General features: G+C 46.0%; 1 protein-coding gene across 1 annotated transcript in view; it reads right to left on the bottom strand.

Moving 5' to 3' along the window:
• Positions 1 to 16,019, bottom strand: part of cdc27 (cell division cycle 27) — a 38,000-nt gene extending 21,981 nt beyond the window's left edge. The window contains exons 1-8 of the mRNA XM_031318537.2: positions 15,818 to 16,019; positions 12,322 to 12,397; positions 12,079 to 12,226; positions 7,527 to 7,652; positions 5,708 to 5,805; positions 5,361 to 5,503; positions 4,704 to 4,924; positions 4,473 to 4,578 (exon numbers count right to left, since the gene is read on the bottom strand). Coding sequence (XP_031174397.1) covers positions 4,473 to 4,578; positions 4,704 to 4,924; positions 5,361 to 5,503; positions 5,708 to 5,805; positions 7,527 to 7,652; positions 12,079 to 12,226; positions 12,322 to 12,397; positions 15,818 to 15,844 — 945 coding nt within the window. The 5' untranslated portion in view covers positions 15,845 to 16,019. The remainder of the gene's footprint in view (positions 1 to 4,472; positions 4,579 to 4,703; positions 4,925 to 5,360; positions 5,504 to 5,707; positions 5,806 to 7,526; positions 7,653 to 12,078; positions 12,227 to 12,321; positions 12,398 to 15,817) is intronic.

Raw genomic sequence — 16,019 nt, 5'->3', positions numbered from 1 at the left:
TGTAGAGTGGAGAGGAGCAGGATAGCTTTGTGAGCATGTCTGGAGTGACCAGCAGGGAGTGTGGTGTGTCATAGCGTCCCTCTGCCTCCGATTGGCTTACCCTGGTATTCTTACTCTAACCCTAACCAATCCAACCATCGAAGGCAAGGAGTACTCGCCAATTTCTGAGGACTATGGTTAACTGCTCCTCAGATCTCTGCAGGGTAAATCCAGACAGCTAGCTAGACTATCTGTCCAATCTGAGGTTTCTCTCGCACGACTATTTTGCTAGCCTGGACTCTGGTCCATTTCATTGGTCCAGAGAGTCTGGCCACTTCCATTAATAAGTGTTAACTTCCTTGAAGGTGGGTTCTCTGTTGAAGTTTAAAACTACTGGATCTGCCCAGAGCCACTCTGGATCTGCCATAACCAATCACTAACGTTTGGTTGTGACGTCAGCTTAGCATCGCTAGCGTTAGCCTTAGCCAACTCCTTCACCGCTAACGGAGCGAGCCAGAAAATCAAACTGTTCCCGAACCCCATGTGGAGGAGGGCCAAAACATCATGGCCACCAACACAACTCAGCAAAGATTGTTCTTGCTCGGGCTTTAACTTCTGGATATTCTGCAGCGTTGCCACAACGGACCGAATGGCTTCGCTCGCATCTTTCTCCACCGCCATTACGGAACTACAACTCAAACTAGCACACAACCTCAACATCATTGTTCTCAGCCACTCCCTCTGTTCGCTGACTGGACCGCCAAAGATTTGGCTGGAGAAAACCCAAGAACATACCGCAAACCCAGTAAAATTACAGGTTGTGAAGGAATTTAAATATCTTGGGTAGAGGTCGACCGATATGGTTTTTCTCTGGCCGATGCCGATCTTTAGAAATCAGGGTCAGCCGATGGCCGATTAATGCTGCCGATTTATTTTAGCCGATATTTGGCCGATATGTGCTTGTTTTTAAACCTCTATTTGAAAAATAAAACGTAACACTAATATACACAGAATTTCTCAACAAAAACATTTATTGAACACTTCACCAATCTACACGTATAATGTAAAAACATACTGTAGCCTATATTGTATAAATAATGTATGAAAAATATATAAATAAACGAAACCGGTAAGAAGAAAATAAACTTTGTCAAATAAACCTTTCAATGAAAAAATAAAGTTTAGTGCACTTAGCAGCATTTATTAAACTTCTGAGAATACAAATCTGCTTCACAGAAAGTGACGTTATTATTAATCTCAACACTATTTCCTCCTAACTCCTGTTGAATCACATCAGACTAGGACTATCTAAAGTCACTTCTTCTTCACCTGGTTTGTTAGATCATTGTTCATTAGTTGAAGTGTTTCTCTGTGTTTTGGGGATCCTACTGTTGCATGTCCTGTTGACCTCATCAGGATCTTATCTGAGCACATTTCTGTCATTCAAACAACTCTGAGTTGTAATTTAAAACTCATCCAGCCAATTTAATAAAATTAAGGGTTTTATTCGTGCTCAAGTCCATAGATGCAGTTAATGGATACAGGCACGGAGGACTGAAGGCTCTGTTAGCAACGATTAGCGCCGTTAGCGGTTAGCTCCAGTTAGCTCCGTTATAGGAGTGGATGAGACTGCCACGGACAGGGGTAACAACCAGACTCTGATAAATGACATTCGGGGAGCTTCCACAGCGGTGTGGCCGCGGTGTTTTGTACGGTTTTATTAGTACAGTTAATCCCACGGTAAGAACACCAGCAACATGCTACTGCTAACGGTAGCGTCTGAACCTGAAGTGGCTGCGAGACACACGGCGCAAGAATTCACGAGGGGAGGGGCTGGAGGCAGCTGGTCTGGGTACGCTGTAAAAAATGTCGCCTATTTATGTTTTTAACACTAGGCTGCCCGCAGATGCGCCTGCTTATTAATCGGCTTGATATTGGCCGATGCCGATTATGTAAAAAAATGCCAAGAATCGGCCGATTAATCGGTCAACCTCTAATCTTGGGGTGCTAATTGACTCGAACCTCTCCTTTAAGTCACATGTGAAATAAATCTGTAAAACAATCAGGTTAAATGTTGCTAATTTTCGTTCCATCAGAAATCACGTCTACAGAGGCTGCCAAAATGTTTTTACATTCTATGATTTCCACCCATCTGAATTATTGTTTGACAAGCTGGTCCCAGTCAAACAATAGCACACTGAAACCACTTGAATCACGTTACAAACAAGCCATAAAAACTTTAGATAAAAAAACTAAGCGTTTCCATCACTGCTTAATTTTGAAGAAGTACCAGCTTTTAAGCTGGGAAGACCTAATGAAATATGTAAACGTATGTCTGATATATAAAGTCACTCACAACCCTTCTCAGGGCCATCCAATCTCTGTACGACCAAAGCGAGAGCTGTGTCCGGGTTCTCGGCAGTAAGTCGGACTCGTTTCAGGTGAGAGTTGGCCTCCGCCAGGGCTGCGCTTTGTCACCAATCCTGTTTGTAGTATTTATGGACAGGATATCGAGGTGTAGTCGGGTTGGAGAGGGGTTGCAGTTTGGTGAGCTGGGGATCTCATCGCTGCTTTTTGTGGATGATGTGGTCCTGATGGCATCATCGACCTGTGACCTTCAGCACTCACTGGATCGGTTCGCAGCTGAGTGTGAAGCGGCTGGGATGAGGATCAGCACCTCTAAATCGGAGGCCATGGTTCTCAGCAGGAAACGGATGGAGTGCCTTCTCCAGGTAGGGAATGAGTCCTTACCCCAAGTGAAGGAGTTCAAGTACCTTGGGGTCTTGTTCGCGAGTGAGGGAACAATGGAGCGGGAGATTGGTCGGAGAATCGGCGCAGCGGGTGCGGTATTACACTCAATTTATCGCACCGTTGTGACGAAAAGAGAGCTGAGCTAGAAGGCAAAGCTCTCAATCTACCGGTCAGTTTTCATTCCTACCCTCACCTATGGTCATGAAGGTTGGGTCATGACCGAAAGAACGAGATCCAGGGTACAAGCGGCCGAAATGGGTTTCCTCAGGAGGGTGGCTGGTGTCTCCCTTAGAGATAGGGTGAGAAGCTCAGTCATCCGTGAGGAGCTCGGAGTAGAGCCGCTGCTCCTTCACGTCGAAAGGAGCCAGTTGAGGTGGTTCAGGCATCTGGTAAGGATGCCCCCTGGGCGCCTCCCTAGGGAGGTGTTCCAGGCACGTCCAGCTGGGAGGAGGCCTCGGGGAAGACCCAGGACTAGGTGGAGGGACTATATCTCCAACTGGCCTGGGAACGCCTCGGGATCCCCCAGTCGGAGCTGGTTAATGTGGCTCGGGAAAGGGAAGTTTGGGGTCCCCTGCTGGAGCTGCTACCCCCGCGACCCGTTACCGGATAAGCGGAAGAAGATGGACTCACAACCTAGCTCCACCGCCACTTGGAGCCTATATCAACAGAAGATCAGACACTGCACGAGTCACAAGGGGATCCTCAAGAGGAGACTGTGTTATTCCGCTGTGGAAAAGTTCTTTTAGTCAGTCAGCCTGGTCCATCAGAGGGTCAAGAGAGTGGAACTCAATCCCAAACCACATCAGACAGTTAAACACATATACGTCTTTTACTAAGCAGCTAAAACACTGGATGGTCAATACATATACATGTCAGCACTAACACCATTTATTATTCTGTTAGTTTGAGTAAACATATATGAATTTTACTTATTGTTTCCCCCTAGTTTAATACTGATTTTATTGTTCTTAATGGCTGTGTCTGTTCTAATTCATATATATATTTTTTTACTTTATACCGTGTTGTATTGCCTTGTTGTATATCTTTCTGTTTTTCCGTTGTGTCTTGTTTTATGCTAAGTTATGTGTTATATTTTGTTTTGTTGTTTTCTGTCTCTGTGACGCGTTATGCTAAGTTTTGTTTTGCTTGTGTTGTTTTTTTGTATTTTAAAAAGCCTTTTTTAACATTGAAGGCAGGGGACTACAGATGAAAAATAGCCTTTTGGCTAATTCTGGCTTTTTTAACCCATGGGAAATCATGTGTTTTATTAAATTGCGCTGTCCCCTTCCATAAATAAACTAAACTGAAACTGAAGGAAAATGAAAATTGAGCAGTAGTACGTAGGAGGGCGGAGCCAGGCTACTATTTTGCAGCTGCTCTGTGCGGAGTTTAGCACCGCCCAAGTAGATTCTGATTGGGTCAAAGAAATGCCATTAAACCAGATCACGTTTTCCTCCCATCCCCGAATGCTATGTGGAGTAGCCAGACCCTCCTTCAGCACGCTTTGGAGGAGGGTCTGGCAAAGCGAGACTAGTCACACTATGGCGAGAGCAAATGATACGGCAGAAAACCAGATATATTTTTATAATGCACCAGGTTAATGTTTACATTAAGAACTGAGAAACTGAAAAAGGTTGTTTAAAGGACTTTTTACTTCTGCACCCATGGTGAAAAGACAGATATTAAAAGATCCATTTCTGGATTTTATTCATCTATATAAAGAAGTGTCAATGTGTGTGTACCTTCTTGCTGGGAGCTGTAGATTGTGTTTCCATGGTAGCTGAATAGTTCTGTAGATATGTGGGGTCTCCAGGGCTGGGCTCCAGGGGCAGGGGCAGGATACCAAAACTACAGACACACACAGACACACACACACACACCTGTTCTGTAAAAGTGAACTTGTCCTTCAAACCAGTGTACGAAGAGTCATGTGAGCACAGCTGTATCCGTCCAGCTGTTGTTGAATAACTCACCTGGGCGTCAGCGGGCTGAGGGCTGCAGGGCCTCCCAGTAAACTCCGCCCACTCTTGGGCTTGTTCTGTTTAGCCAATAAGGAGCCAGCTGATGCCATGGAAACCGTGTTACCCAACAGGGAGCCGGTCTCCGGGGAGATGAGGGAGGAGTCGATGTAGGACACCGACAAATCAGACGTCAGCTTTCCGTTAGACGATTCTAGATTCAAACGATTCAACTCCTGCAGACAAACACATATTTCAGTACTGAGAACTGTGTTGTAAGTTAAGATTCAATATGATATCTCCACCGACACTGAAACCACACCACGGCAAAACATCAAGAAAGGTAAAGACAGTACATGGAACTTAAAATTCTGTTTTTTAATCCTTATCTGCAAATACACAAACAAGTTGCACAAATCAAACAGACGGATTTGTTAATCCAGTTTGTATCTGTGAATGGAAAAGGCATTACTGGATCTGCTTTTTACACACAGAGTTGAAGACATACTTTATGTCAGTCTGAAGGAAAATGTCTGTTCACACAACTATAATGAGACATCTCTCTCCCCAAAAGAATATGTTTATATACATTAACATGAGTACCATCATCTAGTAATCTGATTACCGTTCCCTTTGTTCAGAGAGTATTAGAGGTGCGTCTGTGTTACATACCAGTGTGTCCTGGGGCGTCTCCATGAGGGCGGTGTCTAGGCGGTGGGAGGGGTTCTGGGCGGGGCTAATAGGCGGAGGGGGTGGGGCTAAAGAGTTTTGTAGAGACGACAACCTAAAGACCTGATCTGGATCTGGTTTCTCTCCTGAAACACACAGTGAGGATAGTTAGAGTGTGTGTGTGTGTGTGTGTGTGTGTGTGTGTGTCTGTGTGTGAGTGTGTGTCTGTGAGTGAGTGTGTGTGTGTCCGTCTTTGTGTCTCTATGTGTGTGTGTCTATGTGTGTCTCTGTGTCCGTCTTTGTGTGTGTGTGTGTGTGTGTGTGTGTGTATGTGTGTGTGTGTGTGTTACCTAGGTGACAGAGGTTCTGGAAAGGCGACCAGAGGAACGGGTTGAGAGTTAAACTTCTCTGAAAACACTCGGCACCTTTAGCAACACGATCTGTCTTGCTGCTCAGAGAGAGACAGACAGACGGACAGGGATGGAGACAGACAGATGGACAGGTGTTCAGACAGACAGGGAAGGAGAGACAGGTCATTAATCAGTGGGTCTAAAATCAATAACACCAGTAACAGCAGGTTTGGGATAAAATAATGGATTATCCAGTAAAAACCAAGGGTAAGCCTCTCTCCACAACGCGTAGCTCCTATGGAGCCATTTTGTTGCTACCAAGCCATCACCTCCCGTTAGCATCCCATTGACTGCCATTCATTTTGACGTCACTTTGACAGAGAATAACTTTACATCTGAAGAGTTTAAAGACTCTATTTGTCCATTGTTTATTTCTAAAGAAACACGACAATGTATAAAAGGCTCCATTACCTTGTAGCTCACGTTATGGCTCCGTAGCAGACGTTTTTATAAAAATAGGCTAACGATTGGGTCATAACCACGAGACTTACTGTCTCATAGTAGAGGAATTACCGTATAGTACAGGAGAAGATCTCAGGCAGTTTGGACTTCCATTAGCTGTTTAAGTTTAATTACTAATGTTAACTATCATTTTAGTGATCAATAATTAGCCTGTGTCTATGTTATCTCCTTACATATACCTACGCTCTCCGTCTCTGCTAGATTGGGAATGATTGAGATTTCTCTTGGCACAGCTACCAGAAGACTTCCAACTTTCAGACAGGTTGCTCACGTCACATCTACGTCTTCAAGCTCAGTTGGAGGCTGCTCAGTAACGCTCAGCCATCACCGGGAAAGAGACTTCACTGGTCTCCGTCCAGAGACACGGGACCTGCTGGTCCATTTATATACTGTCTATGGTAAAAATGGATCTTTCAAATAGCCCAGTAAACACGGCTGGCACATATTCAGATTACTACAATATAAACACGAGGAGGAAACACACTTGTTACCAGTTGTTAAAATAAAACGCTTTTACTTTAAATATCTGATATTTTCTTGATCAGTACGTCTTATCCTCTTCATAACAACGCAGGAAAAGTTAGCTATGTCACATGATTTAAGAACTAAAACATGTACATGTATACCACACGTGTTTTTTCTGGGCCAGTAAAGCACTGATCTATGGGAAAACTGAGGCTAGAGGGAACCATCTCTTTCATATCCAAGCTAGATTTAATTCTAACACCAGGCCTGTTCCCACCTGGTATTAAAGTCTGATCTGAGTGATCCGATCCCAAGTGGACAGCTCTAGGTACAGTACATGTGTTTTCAACTGTCTGTACAATGTGTCTCTGTGTGTCCTACACTAATGTCCTACATTGGTGAATTCGGGGATGTTTTATCAAACTAAAAATAACGTTATTTTCAAGGCAACAGCGCTGCCAAGAGATGGAGACAGCCAGGGATATAGGAGCAGGCAGCACGTAGGAAGAAAAACACGCACACGCACGCACACACACACAAACACTACTAACAGAATATGATAAGAACATCCAAAACACACGATTCACTCAGTGTTCTGTGACATGAGAAAGACTTTGAATGAGTAGGGTGGCCTACGGATTTGCACTGACAGTTGAGCAGGTGGTCTTTAATGTGGACACAGGACACGTTCCCGTTCTCACTGCTATTACAATATGGACACATGGGGCTCAAACGATCTGATGTCAATGCGTCCGGAGAGTGTTTTCAACAGTACTTTGAGCTGTCCACTTGTGATCTGATCACTCAGGTGAAAACAGGGTCAGACGTTTACCAGTAAATATGTCCCAATAATGAGAGGGTGAAGGAGGCAGAGTCTCCAAACTCTGTGATGATGTCATCCTGACTCTTCTGTTTGTTCAGCACTCCACCAATCAGAACCTGCTCTCCTTCAGCCAGCCTGACAGACAGACAGACAGGTGGAGAGAGAGAGAGACAGACAGGTGGAGAGACAGACAGATGAAGTCACTTCTGTTGTTTCATATCAGATGTGTCTTAAAATAAAAGCTTCTTAAACAGAAAATAAACTGTGTGTGTGTGTGTGTGTGTGTGTGTCTGTGTGTGTCTCTGTGTCTCTCTCTGTGTCTGTGCCTCTGTGTGTGTGTGTCTCTATCTGTGTCTCTCTCTCTCTCTGTGTGTGTGTGTGTGTGTGTGTGTGTGTCTCTGTGTCTGTCTCTGTGTGTGTGTGTGTGTGTGTGTGTGTGTCTCTGTGTGTGTGTGTGTGTGTGTGTGTGTGTGTGTGTGTGTGTGTGTGTGTGTGTCTCTGTGTGTGTGTGTGTGTGTGTGTGTGTCTCTCTGTGTGTGTCTCTCTGTGTGTGTGTAGGATGTGACGTTGCAGTGTGTGATGGCTGGGTTCAGTAAAAACTAGTCAAAAGAAGGCTTATGAACTATTTATTGAAAACAGTGACTAGGCTACATAACATTAACAGATTATTTTGAAATAAATAACTATTTACATATTAACAGGGCTTAAAGTGAAAAAACTCCTGAGCCTTTTTTTGAATGGGGGGGTGGGGGTAATTTGACTGGCAAAACTGTTAAAGTCCTTCTTACATTACACAATAATAAAAGTCATAATTTTTAAGAAGCAACAAGTTTTGGATACATTTGTGATAATATAACCCTACAATGAATCATTGTGAAAACTAAACTTTCTACATGTTGTGTTACTTTGGCCAGGTCATTATCAAAACAGAGAATTAGTTCATTCATGATGTTGTCCATGTTGATATTAGTTGCTTCATGTCCATTCATTAAAAACGTCTCATTGTTTATCTTTTCATATATCTAGATGTCTAAACTCTGGGACAAGGCCGTGATGTTTAAATACCTGCCATGCTGATTCCACACAGACAGCTTTGTCAAGGCAGTTTGGGCTTCAGATAGCTTTACACAGCGGCCATCGTTAATGACTAATCATGTTCCTCTATGAACATGCACACACGTTGTATTGTTTATATCACAAACACGGTCGGTCACAGCGGTAGCCGTCGTTGCCGGGGTAACGTACTCGTATGACAGAGTGCACGGACCGAAGCTTTGGGACAAGCATCTAATGACTAGCAGCCCTGTCTTACCGCTGCTGTCGTACAGGGTCTTCCTTCAACATGCACTGCAGAAGCCCCCGGCTCCCTCAGTCTGAGGCACCGTGCTGATCTGCTTCCCGTCTCCTCCATAGACTTATATAATATATAATATGTATAGTCATGTGAAAAAATTAGGACACCCATGCTAAAGTTGACTAAAAAGAGGAATAAGAAAATCATCTTTTGCAAATTGATTTTAATGCCTTAATTAAAAAAAAAATGAGGAAAAATCCAATCTTTAAAAGGACACCAATTTTCTTTGTGAATGAATAATGTATTGTAAATAAATAAATGTTCTTCCTTAAAATACAGGGGGCATAAGTAAGTACCGGCGGAGCTTTTCGTGCATCCCTGTGGAGGCTGGGGGCATTGAACCCGAGTGGACAATGTTCAAAGTTTCCATTACTGAAGCTGCGGTCTTAGGGTCTTAGGTGCCTCAAGGGGCGGTAACCCACGAACACCGTGGTGGACACCGGTGGTCAGGGAAGCCGTCCGACTGAAGAAGGAGTCTTTCCGGGATATGTTATCCCAGAGGACTCCGGAGGCAGTGGCAAGGTACCGAAGGGCCCGAAGGGCTGCAGCCTCTGCCGTGAAAGAAGCAAAGCAGCGGGTGTGGGAGGAGTTCGGAGAAGGACTTTCGGTCGGCACCAAGGTGCTTCTGGAAAACCATTCGCCACCTCAGGAGGGGGAAGCGGGGGAACCATCCAAGCTGTGTACAGTAAGGATGGGACGCTGTTGACCTCAACTGAGGAGGTAATAGGGCGGTGGAAGGAGCACTTTGAGGAACTCCTAAATCCGACTAATACGCCCTCTATGGTAGAGGCAGAGCTGGAGGATGATGAGGGGATTTTCGTCAATTTCCCTGGTGGAAGTTGCTGACGTAGTTAAACAACTCCACAGTGGCAAAGCCCCAGGGATTGATGAGATCCGTCCAGAAATGCTTAAAGCTCTGGGTGTGGAGGGGTTGTCTTGGTTGACACGCCTCTTCAACATTGCGTGGAAGTCGGGGACGGTGCCTAAGGAGTGGCAGACCGGGGTGGTGGTTCCCCTTTTCAAAAAGGGGGACCAGAGGGTGTGTGCCAATTATAGGGGTATCACACTTCTCAGCCTCCCCGGTAAAGTCTACTCCAAGGTGCTGGAAAGGAGGGTTCGGTCGATAGTCGAACCTCAGATTGAAGAGGAACAATGCGAATTCCGTCCTGGTCGTGGAACAACGGACCAGATCTTTACTCTCGCAAGGATCCTGGAGGGAGCCTGGGAGTATGCCCAACCGGTCTACATGTGCTTTGTGGATCTGGAGAAGGCGTATGACCGGGTCCCCCGGGAGATACTGTGGGAGGTGCTGCGGGAGTATGGGGTGAGGGGGTCCCTTCTCAGGGCCATCCAATCTCTGTACAACCAAAGCGAGAGCTGTGTCCGGGTTCTCGGCAGTAAGTCGGACTCGTTTCAGGTGAGAGTTGGCCTCCGCCAGGGCTGCACTTTGTCACCAATCCTGTTTGTAGTATTTATGGACAGGATATCGAGGCGTAGTCGGGGTGGAGAGGGGTTGCAGTTCGGTGGGCTGGGGATCTCATCGCTGCTCTTTGTAGATGATGTGGTCCTGATGGCATCATCGGCCTGTGACCTTCAGCACTCAATGGATCGGTTCGCAGCCGAGTGTGAAGCGGCTGGGATGAGGATCAGCACCTCTAAATCTGAGGCCATGGTTCTCAGCAGGAAACCGATGGAGTGCCTTCTCCAGGTAGGGAATGAGTCCTTACCCCAAGTGAAGGAGTTCAAGTACCTTGGAGACTTGTTCGCGAGTGAGGGAACAATGGAGCGGGAGATTGGTCGGAGAATCGGCGCAGCGGGTGCGGTATTACATTCAATTTATCGCACCGTTGTGACGAAAAGAGAGCTGAGCCAGAAGGCAAAGCTCTCGATCTACCGGTCAGTTTTCATTCCTACCCTCACCTATGGCCATGAAGGTTGGGTCATGACCGAAAGAACAAGATCCAGGGTACAAGCGGCCGAAATGGGTTTCCTCAGGAGGGTGGCTGGTGTCTCCCTTAGAGATAGGGTGAGAAGCTCAGTCATCCGTGAGGAGCTCGGAGTAGAGCCGCTGCTCCTTCGCGTCGAAAGGAGCCAGTTGAGGTGGTTCGGGCATCTGGTAAGGATGCCCCCTGGGCGCCTCCCTAGGGAGGTGTTCCAGGCACGTCCAGCTGGGAGGAGGCCTTGGGGAAGACCCAGGACTAGGTGGAGGGATTATATCTCCAACTGGCCTGGGAACGCCTCGGGATCCCCCAGTCGGAGCTGGTTAATGTGGCTCGGGAAAGGGAAGTTTGGGGTCCCCTGCTGGAGCTGCTACCCCCGCAACCCGAGACCGGATAAGCGGACGAAGATGGATGGATGGATGGATAAGTAAGTACACCCCTATGTTAAATTCCCATAGAGGCAGGCAGATTTTTATTCCAGGATCCAGGATACTATGCATCCTGATAAAGTTCCCTTGGCCTTTGGAATTAAAATAGCCCCACATCATCACATACCCTTCACCATACCTAGAGATTGGCATGGTTTTATTTCAGTTAGCCTAATAGCTAACTGAGATAAGATCCATATCAATGCAAATCAAACCAGCTATTAGGCTAACTGAAATAAAACCATGCCAATCTCTAGGTATGGTGAAGGGTATGTGATGATGTGGGGGTATGGTGAAGGGTATGTGATGATGTGGGGGTATGGTGAAGGGTATGTGATGATGTGGGGTATGGTGAAGGGTATGTGATGATGTGGGGGTATGGTGAAGGGTATGTGATGATGTGGGGTATGGTGAAGGGTATGTGATGATGTGGGGGTATGGTGAAGGGTATGTGATGATGTGGGGGCCAAGGGAACTTTATCAGGATGCATAGTATCCTGGATCCATGAAATAACTGGCCTTTAAAAATAAAAATCTGCCTTCCTCTATGGGAATTTAACATAGGGGTATGTATAATTATGGCCCCTGTATTTTAAGGAAGAACATTTATTTATTTAAAATACATTATTCATTCACAAAACAAATTGGTGTCCTTAAAAGGTTGGATTTTTCCTCATTTTTTTAATTAAGGCATTAAGATCAATTTCCAAAAGATGATTTTTTTATTCCTTTTTTTAGTCAACTTGAGCATGGGTATGAATACTTATGAGCAGCACTGTATGTGTGTGTGTGTGTGTGTGTGTGTGTGTGTGTGTGTGTGTGTGTATGTGTGTTCTTACTTGCTGAGTTCGACGCAGCATTTTGCCAGCAGGAATCTAACCTGCGGTGTGGAGCAGCTGTGGGCCTTCAGCAGCCGGTATGCTTTATACGGCTTCCCAGAGCGGTAGTAACATGTCGCCAACAGGTAGAGGGCGTCCTCTGACCTCACTGACAGACAGACAGACAGACACACAGGTTAGACAGACAGACAGACAAACAGTTGTTCAGACAGACAGACAGGTGTTCAGACAGACAGGTGTTACCTTCAGCGTAGAGTCTCTCAGCGAGGAAAACGGCGTCCAGGAAGGCGTAGTGGTTCAGAGCCTGCCACACTGCAGCCTGAACACAGAGAGGGAGACAGGTTTATGATCAGACAGAGACAGACCTTATTCGGAATATCCAAACAGAATATACTGTTTCTAGGAGTCATATGAACTCAGATTAACACATATTAGTGTCAGAGGTAAACGGACCAATCAGATGAGTTTCTACAGTCAGTCAGGATGTTTATTTACAGTAACACACTGTGTACTACAGCTGCAAAGATTAATCAATTAAATTCCTCTCCAACTATTCTGATAATCCATGAATCAGTTTGAGTCATTTCTTATGATAAATCAGGTAAACTAGTGTGATGTCAGCTTGTTAAATATGAATATGTTCTAGTGTCTTCTCTCCTCTGGGACAGGAAACTCAAGATCTTTGAGTTGTGGACAGAACAAGACATTTAAGGACGTTATGAAATACTGCTAACACTGATGTAACAGGCTAACCTCTGGAACACAGAAATAACAGCAGCCTGAACGTGTTCATCATAGTTTTCACATGACCTTAGGGCTCTCTGGGAAGGCCCACCTGGAAACCAAACTGCCCCCCCTCTGTCTGCTAAGGAGGGTTAGGGTTACCATGACGACAAACTGTCTGATCAGCTTTACCAAAGTGGAGATTAATGTCAGATAGTTGTTGTTCATAAAGAGAGACCTAACCCTAGCCTGGGCTGTTTCTACACAATCACACCTCACAACCAACTCCCTGAGAGGACGCCCTGCACTATCAGACAGACACAGACACACAGAGACACACACACAGAGAGACTCACACACACACACACAGAGACACACACACACACACACACACACAGAGAGACTCACACACACAAACACACACACACACACAGAGACACACACAGAGAGACTCACACACACACAAACACACAGAGACACAAACACAGACACAGAGACACACACACAGAGAGACTCACAAACACAAACACACACACACACACACAGAGACAGACACACACACACAGAGTTTCTACACAATCACACCTCACAACCAACTCCCTGAGAGGACGCCCTGCACTATCAGACAGACACAGACAAACAGAGACACACACACACACACACACAGACAGGCAGACAGACAGACAGACACACACACACACACACACAATCGCCTGGTCCAGCTAACCATCTCTCCATCTCCGTTCCCCAGACAGTGAGACAGCTGCTCAGTTAGTATCAGCAGTGAGACAAGTAACAGCAGCGAGACAGGTAAGAGCAGTGTATCCTGCTCAGTGAGACAGGTAACAGCAGTGTATCCTGCTCTGTGAGAAAGGAAACAGCAGTGAGACAGGTATCAGCAGTGTATCCTGCTCTGTGAGACAGGTAACAGCAATGAGACAGGTAACAGCAGTGTATCCTGCTCTGTGAGACAGGTAACAGCAGTGAGACAGGTAACAGCAGTGTATCCTGCTCTGTGAGACAGGTAACAGCAGTGAGACAGGTATCAGCAGTGTATCCTGCTCTGTGAGACAGGTAACAGCAGTGAGACAGGTATCAGCAGTGTATCCTGCTCTGTGAGACAGGTAACAGCAATGAGACAGGTAACAGCAGTGTATCCTGCTCTGTGAGACAGGAAACAGCAGTGAGACAGGTAACAGCAGCGTATCCTGCTCTGTGAGACAGGAAACAGCAGTGAGACAGGTAACAGCAGTGTATCCTGCTCTGTGAGACAGGAAACAGCAGTGAGACAGGTAACAGCAGCGTATTCTGCTCTGTGAGACAGGAAACTGCAGTGAGACAGGTAACAGCAGTGTATCCTGCTCTGTGAGACAGGAAACAGCAGTGAGACAGGTAATAGCAGTGTATCCTGCTCTGTGAGACAGGAAACAGCAATGAGACAGGTATCAGCAGTGTATCCTGTTCTGTGAGACAGGTAACAGCAGTGAGACAGGTATCAGCAGTGTATCCTGTTCTGTGAGACAGGTAACAGCAGTGAGACAGGTATCAGCAGTGTATCCTGTTCTGTGAGACAGGTAACAGCAGTGAGACAGGTATCAGCAGTGTATCCTGCTCTGTGAGACAGGTAACAGCAGTGAGACAGGTATCAGCAGTGTATCCTGCTCTGTGAGACAGGTAACAGCAGTGTATCCTGCTCTGTGAGACAGGTAACAGCAGTGTATCCTGCTCTGTGAGACAGGTAACAGCAGTGAGACAGGTATCAGCAGTGTATCCTGCTCTGTGAGACAGGTAACAGCAGTGTATCCTGCTCTGTGAGACAGGTAACAGCAGTGTATCCTGCTCTGTGAGACAGGTAACAGCAGTGAGACAGGTATCAGCAGTGTATCCTGCTGTGAGACAGGTAACAGCAGTGAGACAGGTATCAGCAGTGTATCCTGCTCTGTGAGACAGGTAACAGCAGTGTATCCTGCTCTGTGATTGGACAGAACAGAGATTCTGTTGATCTTCTCTGTAATAAAAACACAAACTGCTGCATGAACCAACAGACAGTTCATTTCTGTTGATGATGTCACAAATGTAGCGATGATGTCATTTTGGTCCAGCAGATATTCGTACTGACGTCACTGCAGTCTGTTTTAACTGTGTTTAATCTGACATGGCAGCTAACAGCTGATGGCTAACACTCTTCATGTTACCGGCAGCTAGCTGCTGTTAGCTAGCATGCTAGCAACGAGAGGCTAACACCAGAGAGAGTGCTGCGGCTGCTCTGCAGTCAGACACTTTGATTTAATTCTCTTCTAACCCGTTTATGTTCACTTCTAACCTTTAGAGGTGAACTTCTGCTGACTGAAGCCTCTCAGCTAAACGTTAGCTCCACTGTTAGCTTCTCAGCATTAGCGATGCTAATAATACAAAACTCCATTTGAGATCTGGCTGATTATTATTATTATCATCAGCAGAAAAACACAACTCTCTTAAAGACCTTTAAGCAACCAACACGGCCCGCTGATGTATTCGGTACACACGGTCTGTTCGGGTAGAATATAAACTTTAATAACAGTTTGCTGTGGAGCTAACACTGCGACCCACAGGCCAAGTTAATGTTTTTAACGTCGTATTATCTAACCTAAACACAGGTTGGGTATTCAGTCTAAGCCGAAGCGACGAGAAACATAAAGCAAATCACCAAATATCACATCAATTATTCCATTTAGTTTATTTCGTAACGAAACCACCGGGAATCTAAAAACTGATACGACCTCAGGTATCTGAACTAGCATAGTGTGAAAGTCTTGAACCAAACGGCTCTAATATTGTGTTGAACCAAAGGGCCCCTGGCAGACCAAACCTCCCTGTAATTACCGGGGTTTTTAATAAAACGTCCCGTGTAGCTAGCGGCGGGCTGCGGGGGCCTGTGGCGGAGAGAGGGCTCTCACACCGCGGACTGGACCGGCCGCTGAGGCCGCCGGAACACGCTTCATAAACACATGACAACGAAGTGAAGATGTGTTTGTACCTGGACAGGTTCCTGCAGCACCGTCATTCCGCTTCCAGACTCCGTATATCTGTTCTTGTCGTCTGTTTTCCCTCTTTTCTGTCGGCTCTTTCTTTACTTCAGTCTCCAGGAGGAGCTGCGGCCGAAGATTTGAACACACCGACCGTTAGCAGCCGAGCACAGCCGAAGAATACCGAGCAGGGTGGAGGGCCGGGGGCGGAGA

The sequence above is a fragment of the Sander lucioperca genome, chromosome 21 (genome assembly GCF_008315115.2).
Source record: "Sander lucioperca isolate FBNREF2018 chromosome 21, SLUC_FBN_1.2, whole genome shotgun sequence".
NCBI classification, from domain to species: Eukaryota; Metazoa; Chordata; class Actinopteri; order Perciformes; family Percidae; genus Sander; species Sander lucioperca.
This window is presented reverse-complemented; position numbering and strand designations above follow the sequence as displayed.